Genomic DNA, 9,608 nt, shown 5'->3' on the forward strand with positions numbered 1-9,608 from the left:
GGTTACTTCAATACTGGGTATATAAAACCAAACCACTCCATACAGTGAAAGAATAACCTATTTCCATAATACATAAGATCAAAGAGTCAAAGTTTTAAGACAAAGTTTTCTAACATTTAAAAGCAGCTTCTCTTGTGATAATATCTATTTTCTTCCTAGGCAGAATGGCTAACTTTATACTCTTGTACAGAGAAAGACTAAAACTGATTTTATTACAACAGATTCCAAAAATGAAATAAAATGCTGGAAGAAAAATAACAAAACAGTCTCAAAGCAACGCACCTGTCTGAATTTCCACTCCTGCTCGTGTTCCGATTCCCTCTGTTTTAATGGATCTTTGAAGAGGTCGGAGTCAATGCGTGAGCTAGGATCAATGCTATCCTGTTGCTGCTGCCTTTTCATGGAGTCATTTGACATCTGTACTTTATTGATGCGCAAAGCAGCTCTATTATCTCTGGCTTTTTGCTAAAGAAAGATATAAAAAAAAAAAAAAAAGAGCAGTTAGCTGTATTTTCTTCTGCAACACTAAATTACACACTTTATAAGGAATTCCAAACTGAAAACACTTCATCTCTATAGAAATTCTGTGTTTAACACACATGGAAAGAAATAAGGAATTATTAGCAGTAGAGGTTTTCTATACACTAGGAGTGTCTGCTTCAGGTACTGTGCTGTACCAAGAAAGCATGAATTCCACCAGTTTACATTTCAAATCACATATTGGTGTGGTCTGCAATCTTAAAACATGAGCACAGCAGATCAATAAAGGCCACTAATGTGGAGAACTTCAATGACAAGAAAAATACAGTCTGCTCCATTAAATGGCCTCTGTAGATCTCAGTCTGTGTGAAGTTAGCAGTATAAACATAGGATATGGGCTTATGGATCAGGAAAAATTGGATAGAAGAACAGCAATTCCACTTCAATGAGGCATTTTATAGCCATACTGACACTTTAAAGCATCTAATGGAAGTTTCAAAGAGTCTGTTTTACCGGCAATCTAGGATATGATTCCTTTTCTGAATCGAACCCTCACATCATCTTTTTCACAATTTTATTTGCAGCTGTCAAGTAGGGGTTGCCTAGCAGAAAAGGCTTTAATCCTTCCCATCCAACAATGAAACAGAGACATGGATGAAAGCATCAGTGTCACAGCAGCAGAAAAACTAGTGCCATTTTCCCCTGTGAGGGGATTATGCATACCAAGGTTAGTAAAAAGACTATAATGAAAATTTACTAACACTCTTCTGAATTTAATTTCTAAGGTGGCCTTTACTCATCCCCACATAGTGTAAGTCCCTCAGGAGAGGTACCACAGCAGCTTCTTGCACGCACAATGCCAGGAACACTTGGTGACAGCTGAATGCAAGAGTACACTTCAGCGAGGAAGTAACTGTTCTTGCTATGCAAATACTCATGTTTGCATGTGTGTGCACTCGCATACACAGTCCTCCTGAACATGAAGAAAATAATTATAGCAGCTGCTTTTTGGATATCCATCAGGGGAATAGGACTGCATATGTTAAGAACAACGAAAAAAGAAAAAATAAAATCAGTAATAGAAATAATTGTAAAATGGTAATTGCCTGGATAAAAATCCACCCATGTATGTGGACTGTATCTTACAAATACTACATAGAAGGAATCACCAAGATTAAATATAGCATGGACAAGATGACGTAGAGGTACAAAGGTGCTGAAGTTACAGGCCTGAATAAAAGCAGAATGATGACAATTCCTCAGTGATAAAGAGAAGACAACAGAGAATTATTCTTTCAAGACTAAAGGGATTCAGAAAGATAAAGAACTGCACTTCCCACACTGAGGCTGGGGTAACAATTTATCCTCTAAAAGTTATCAGGGAGATAAGGGGATTTTTTTTATTTGGATAGTAGGAGATGATGTCATCAACATGTATGGAAATCAAATTTGCTTACTAATGGGACTATTAGTTGTGGGGGAGGCTAAGAGACTAAAAGCATAACCCTATGAAATCCACAAACATACAAAGTGAGAATCATCATCCAACTGCTGTTGTGAAAAAACAAAGAAAAGATGAGAATCAGGAATGGAGATGTGACAGGAAATTAAGAAAAGTCTTTTTGACCTTCCCAGCCATTGTTAGCAAATGCATCCAGCCACAGTATAGGTTCTGAGATTTGGATGTGGACAGGCTTCGACAAGAAATTTCAACAAAGCATAAGGGTCGCCCTCTGAATGATACAGGTTCTACAGAATGGAATCAATGCCCACATAACTCCAAATAGCTAGTACAAATACTTGACTCAGATGTGAAGGTGGATGCTTTTGGTGCAAGAAATTGAGTCCTTTACACTCCCTACAAACATGGGAGATACCAAGAGTTTCCATCGCAAAGCAGTATAAGAGAGTGAGTAGCGAAGGGAAACAGTAAGGCAAGAACACAGGAGCAGAAATAAAATGAGGAAAGCAGGGATGTGAGCACTAATGCTTCTGGAACGGTTAGTTCAACAGGTGAAAGACTTCAGCAATTCTAATGGGGTAGAAAAGAAAGACTAGTGAGAGGGGATGATTAAAGAGAGGAAAGCCACATAATGATTTATTATTATCCTTCTGAAGAAACTGGTGAGATCCTGTGCAGAAAAAGACAGACAAGTAAGATTTGAGGCATGAATGAAATGCAGGAAAGAGGCAGCGGGAACGGCAAATGTTCTTGTCTCAGTTCATGTCTTTAGATTACACAATACTAATACAGTTTATTCCAGGTCTAAAAAGCAAAGAACACAGGTCGAAGTATTCAGTTAGAAGTTAAATTACAAAGGCATTCTTGGAGTAAGTGAACTTTCACTAACCCTAAAACTTAATTTATTTAAAAAAAAAAAAAAAATCCCAAGACCAACAAACCCACAAATGAAAACTTTATAAATGAAATATACATTTGCTAGATGTATGTGAATGCGGGTGTAATTGTTCTTACCACATATGGAGCCCTCTCCTGTGAGCTTGCTTTCCTCCACAGTTTAGCAATCTGCTTCACTCTTGTAGCCCAGTCTGCAACCAAAAAATGTGTTAATCCACAAGGCTTTGATAAGTCTACTTTACATTCTTTCAAATCAAGAGGCATATAGTGCTATAAAATATTTAACTTTATTCAGTAAATCAGTAAATCACTCACCTGGGAACTCTTCCTTCAGGTTAGGGAAGTTGATATTTGTATAGAGAACAGGTGCTACTGTCGCCATTTCACCCAAAGCTTCTTCTTTTTCCCACTTCAGGGTGCTTCTTTGAGCATTGGACATTGTATCGCCTTCACCTTCCAAAGGTGGAGCAGATGGTGCCCATGAGCTGTTGGGATCACTTACCATTGGATTGAATGCTGGATTCTTATCCCTGACAAATCAAAAAAAGGGTTTTGTTTTAGATACAGGTTGCTCTCAATATAAACAACCAATTAGCAAAGTACTTATTCTGTTTGTTATTTCTGTAGTGAACAGGCTGAAAGAATACAGAAGTTTATGTAGTTAAATACCAATAATATCAGAGTATTAATAACACCACCCCCCACCCCCCTCCCAAGTAATAAAAGCTGAACGTAAGATGTTTTTTATTTCCCATCTTGACCTACCTAGTATCAGTATATGGTTGCTGCGTAATGGGAGAGAAAGTGCCCAGTCCACCTCCTGCAGCCAAAGCTGTATGAGGAAGATGAGGGTTAGGGCCAATCAGACCATTCATAAGAGGCACTCTTGGAAACGTATTCTCTCCTGGAAAGAAGAAGTTTAAATTACTGTTTTAAAGAGTGACTATTTTTAAGGCAGAGATGGAAGTTTTCAGTGGGAAATGATGTCTCATCTAATGAAAAGAAAAAAAAATAATAATTGCTTTAAAATTGTACTGACCTTATATATTGGAAAAGATTTTAAATATCAGTTTACATTGCTTCCCTGTAAGTTTAAGGGATTGCTTTCTACTGTATCACATCTCTGTACAGATTTTTTTCTCGTCTGGAAAATCTGGGGTTTTTTTAATGGATTCCCAAAACTTTTGCAGCAGCCCATGCTATGAAACTGCACTTAACACGGAGGTATATTCTTAAAGGCTAATGTCTGTCATATCTATTACATGCAGATCCAAGCAGCAAGCATGGAGAAAGTTGGTTTCAGTCCTTGCAGAATTATCATTAGGCGTCCGAATTAAACATCTCCTCTTCTGAGACTTCTGAGCAGTGTACCAAAGTAATCCTCATTAGCTACAAACTCCCTAATTTGTAACCAATGAAACAGATAAATGTAGTCAAATAAGCATCAGCATTTTCTAATTAAATGTCCCGCCTAGCAGTACAAAGGCAGAAAATATTATTTATTTGATTACAATATTATAAATGTGGCACAGGCAGATTCATTCCAGCAGATGCTATTTGTAGATGTTCCTACATAGAATTAACACTGGCCTTTGAATCCCCATCAGGTACCTAAGTATCATCGTAACTGTTGCCCCAGTATTTTCTTACAAGCACAGAATTAGCTCAGGAGACAGATGCATCTGCAGGATGACACCTTATTGTTATCTCATGCTTTAGGAGATTGCCTTCTGATCTATAGGTTACATACACTATGCAGCAAGTATAGTTTGGATGAAAGCAACTCAAAATTTAAGAGAATGTGCTTCATTATAGCTACTAAATAGACAGTACACAGGAACTGTGAAGGGCTGGCAAATAGCATGGAGAGTCAGGCCCAGGGTTTGCACTGTAGGATCACATGTCTTTATGAGAGGAAAGCATTAAGTTTATCTGAAATTGCTGAAACTTGATGCAAGCTTCCCCATTAGTGAAGTATTTATCTCACAGAAACATGTGGATCATTACACCGTAACTGAACCAAATTATAAATCTAAAACTTTGTGATTGTGGCAGTACCCATGGGGAGAAGTTAAACAATCCTGCAGAGCTCAAATGCTGAACTTATCTTCAAGTACTCAAGTAACTGGGAAATAGGCAATGATAGCTATATTATCTTTTGTTTTAAATCACCTCATTATTTGCTTTAAACTCTCTCCTTTCTAAGACTTTTGAAGTCTTTCCTTTATATGGAAATTCATCCAACTAGGAAATCAATCTTTTTCCCTCTTATGATTAATTCACTGGTGAAATCAATCTGCATACTACTTTTCTGTAGTACCAGTATAACAGAATTGGCACGTCAGCTCAGGGAAAATCCTCTAGAGGTGATGTCTGATGAGAAAAGAGTGCATTTAATTCTGCTCATACATACTGCTAAATAAAAAAAAAAAAAAGATAAATTTCTACTGGTAACAGTAAAATCAACCTGCCCTTTGCTTTCAATGTAAGAACAAGAATATCCTGTATTAAGTCAGGATAATTTTAGTAGTAATACAGAAAATAAATTATAATCTCCCAGATACATTTCAAAATTACTCAGCCTTCCTTCTGTTATTTGGGTAGGACTGGCTAATATGTCAAACTGAATTCTTAAAGGAAATTATGAATCAGTAACTCATTGTTATACATACTCTTGCCTTGCCCTTGAGGAGGTACTCACAAGTAATTAAAGAGTGAAGTCAGAAGAGGACACATGCCTTATCACAGACAAATTTCAAACTGTTAAAGTGTCAGCTAAAATAAAAGCTCTAATACGTCAGGAAAATCTAAAATAAATGTCCTTTTCTATTAGCAATATTTATGTGCATTTTAATCACATACCCCCTTCAGAACACTTTTAGAATCATGTTTCATAAATTAACAATGGCATTCCACAAGTTTAAAATAGCAGAAAGAAAGGCACGTCCTACTTTCACATCAATATTTGAAAGATACACAACTATCCTGGCCAGGTTGCTTTTTTAAAAGTAACAAAGGAACACACCTTGACTGTGCAAAGACATAAGTTGTGGTGGAGGTGGAGGCTGTGGCAAAGGAGCTGGCTGCGTGGTTGCTGGACTTAACACAGCTGTGAACAAATCTTCAACATCCTTTCCTCCTAGCTCTGCAAAAACACTGTGCATGAGCTGGCTGGCATTGTTTACAAACTGTATGCTATGAAAGTCAAGTAAGATTAGAACACATACCTGGGATTTTGTACAGTTTGCCAAGAATAGCACCTGGACAAAATAAACACAACACAGAATGAGGAATCATCAAAAGGTGCAATAAAATTAATTCTGCAACCAAGTCTAAATAGGTATGTTATGTTGCATTACACAGATAAGTAATTTGAGAAAAAAAGGGAAGATTTTTGCTAACGTCTTCTAGAAGACCAAGATCAAGGACAAAAAAATTACCATCTGTGACCATTTTGTCTAGTTCTGGACTGAGGATTCCATCCAGCTGTTCTTCACTCAATGGCCGTGAACTCTGGTTGACATTTGGCTGAGGCAGAGAAGAAGGGTCATCGGAGATGGGACCGATATCCAATCCAGCTAGAGGAGGAAAGAATGTTCAGTTAGACATAAATAGTAAAATTTACTGGTATAGAATAAAGAGCATAAAACTCTTCTTTCTTCTTAGAGCTACCAACTAAACCAAGACTTTCTAAGATTTGAAAGGTAAGACAAAATAAGACATTCATAAGAAAAATCACACAAAACCACCTGCTATTTACCTCCAGCTTACTCTATTGTTTAAGGAATATTAATTGAACAGAATACGACTGGAAGAATGGGAAATAAGACTACTGAGTTTAGGTACAGCATGTTTTTTACTAAATATTTTAAAGTATATAGTTCCAATACAGCTATTTTTCATATTTTAAAAACAATCACACTGGTGGTGAATATGGTTAACCCTCACGTAGTTAAGGTTCATTCAGATTTTTCTTATAATATCACATTAATTACCTTAAGATTACATTTCACATTATAAAATTACATAAATTACCTAATACTACATATGAGGACAGGCTGAGAGAGCTGGGCTTGTTCAGCCTAGAGAAGAGAAGGCTCCAGTGAGACCTTAAGAGCAGCTTCCAGTGCCTTCAAGAAATTTGGAAAGGACTTTCTACAAGGGCGGGTAGTGACAGGAGACAAGGGAGAATGGCTTTAAACTGAAAGAAGGCAGATGTAGATTAGATTTAAGGAAGATGTTCTTCACTATGAGGATGCTAAGGTACTGGGACAGGTTGCCCAGAGAAGCTGTGGCTGCCCCATCCCTGGCAGTGTTCAAGGCCAGGTTGGACGGGGCTTGGAGCAACCTGATCTAGTGGAAGGTGTCCCTGCCCGTGGCAGGGGGTTGGAACTAGATGAGCTTTAAGGTCCCTTCCAACCCAAACCATTCTATGATGACTTTATAATTAAATAGCTACTGCAGTGCTGTTGAAGTGTAGTCAATACAGAACAAGTTACAGCAGTTTCTGTTTAAAAAACGACTACTGAATATTCTGGGTTACATCAGACAGAGTGATTTGTCAGTACTGAGAAAACATAACGTACTACATAGACTTCCCAACAACCTTTATAAGCCAATAAATTACTCAAGCAAGGAAGATCTTTGAAAAAAAACAACTACACACTTCAGTATATGAAATGTATTTCTGTGTCGGATACCAAATACAAACAAATTTAAAATAATGAAACATGCTGTTCCACTTATTGTCAACCTGTGTTTTATATAAAGTGATGAATCATCATCCAGTGGAAATAAAAAGATTGATGCTTACTGCTTAATCATGCTTTAATATATTCACATTGTTAAAATGCTTTTTATTTACGAAAGGTACCACTATGATAAAAACTACACACTACTACTAGAAATAATAGTACAGTGGCAGCAAGAAAATGCATGGTTTTGTATCATGAAACACAAAAACTCAGGAAGATTTTTAAAAGCTGAAAATAAAAACTTTATACGGTACTCTTCAATGCAAAGTGCAGAGTTTATAGGTCGTGTTAGACTCACACACCACAAGAAGAGTGGAAAATGAAAGCATGAATTAGTGACACAGTAAAGGAATACTAGTTTCTACACATGCAGTTCTTTCAGCTAAAACCACTAAGAAAGATAACTACTTCTAACCATGGATCATCCATTGTTTAGTTTCTTACCAAATGGGGAGGGTGAGTTCTCAACCTGGAAAGTGCATAAATCAAGACCTACAGGACCCAAACCAGATAAAATGGATGATTATAACACGAAAACAAAAAAAAAAAAAAAAGTAAAGAAAAAGCTGCATGCTGAAAAAAGCTATGCAGGTATGACAACGGCAGCTACATTTTATTCTCTCTTAAGCAGCAAAGCAAAGAGACAAGTAAACAAAATGTTGAAAGGTTGGGGATTTATATTTTTTTTTTTTGGTAGAAAGCAACAAAATCATCTCAAACCAAGGTATTCTTAAGATATGAAAACTGTATCTGGAATCACCTACAACATAACCTATAGATACAACACAACTAATACATCTATAACAAAGAGGGAAAAAAAGGAACACAAACACCAGAGAGACCTTATAAACGTACATACCTGAATGATCTCCAGACTTTACCAAATCATCAGAAAGTATTCCAAGAATATCATCATCAGTATTTAAAACCTCCGAAAGATCAGCTAAAGGATCGTCGGTGCTACCTGTATAAGAGGCAATAAATAAAATCAACCAGTCCTGGCATCTATACATGACTCTAGTGATGTACTACAGCTTGAGCTTTAAACTCAAACACAGATTTACCAGGCTACAAGGGTCTTCTATAGCATGTTATAACTTATGTAATTTGTACTGCAAGTCACTCTGGGGTGAAAGACTGTGCTGACTAGCACCCCGTCCCAGGACTGTAGTCATCTTCACGTGCTTACGCTGTTGAGTATTTTTTCCAACACAGTGAAAGTGATTAATGTAATCAGTCATGTGGACGAAAGTCTGGATGATTTTTTGGGAAAAAAACCCCTAAGATCTAGTGAAAACTTTCAACCTCTAAGACACAAAGACCTATGAATGTAAAAGTCAACAATAGGTTTTATTAAAAAAAAACCAACAAACAACAACAGAATAAAGGAAGTGATCAGCTACTTCTCTTATCACCACTACCCTAATCTTGAGACTTCAGAGCAATCAGTTACACACCCTAATAGGGAAGTAAAATCTAAGAGTAAGAAGCAGTACTAAGTAAATAGAAATTGGAGATGTTATTTTTAAGATCAGAAGAAATCCCGAAGAAGCAAGAACAGACAGAGGCAGAAATGTCATAGAATTATAGAATAGTTTGGGTTGGAAAGGACCTTAAGATCATGTAGTTCCAACCCCCCTGCCATGAGCAGGGACACCACACACTAAACTATGTTGCCCAAGGCTCTGTCCAACCTGGCCTTGAACACTGCCAGGGTTGAAGCATTCACAGCTTCCTTGGGCAACCTGTTCCAGTGCCTCACCACCCTCACTGTAAAGAACTTCTTCCTTAGATCTGATCTAAACTTCCCCTGTTTAAGCCATTGCCCCTTGGTCCTACCACTACAGTCCCTAATGAAGAGTCCCTCCTCAACATGCTTATAGGCCCCCTTCAGATATTGGAAGGCTGCTATAAGGTCTCCACGCAGCCTTCTCTTCTCCGGGCTGAACAGCCCCAACTTTCTCAGCCTGTCTTCATACTGGAGGTGCTCCAGTCCTCTTATCATCCTCGTGGCC

At 37.5% G+C, this 9,608-nt stretch overlaps 1 protein-coding gene across 1 annotated transcript in view; it reads right to left on the minus strand.

Moving 5' to 3' along the window:
- The window catches only part of LOC104412482 (histone-lysine N-methyltransferase 2C-like), a gene marked incomplete at its 3' end in the record, with an annotated part of 87,303 nt that overhangs the window by 28,967 nt on the left and 48,728 nt on the right, over window positions 1-9,608 (minus strand). Inside the window, 9 exon segments of the mRNA XM_010023216.1 lie at window positions 283-465; window positions 2,957-3,030; window positions 3,155-3,369; window positions 3,605-3,743; window positions 5,865-5,984; window positions 6,067-6,099; window positions 6,280-6,417; window positions 8,038-8,085; window positions 8,453-8,557. Of these exon segments, the coding sequence (XP_010021518.1) occupies window positions 283-465; window positions 2,957-3,030; window positions 3,155-3,369; window positions 3,605-3,743; window positions 5,865-5,984; window positions 6,067-6,099; window positions 6,280-6,417; window positions 8,038-8,085; window positions 8,453-8,557 (1,055 nt within the window).

This window comes from Nestor notabilis, unplaced genomic scaffold (assembly GCF_000696875.1).
Source record: "Nestor notabilis isolate BGI_N333 unplaced genomic scaffold, ASM69687v1 scaffold12671, whole genome shotgun sequence".
Lineage (NCBI taxonomy): Eukaryota > Metazoa > Chordata > Aves > Psittaciformes > Psittacidae > Nestor > Nestor notabilis.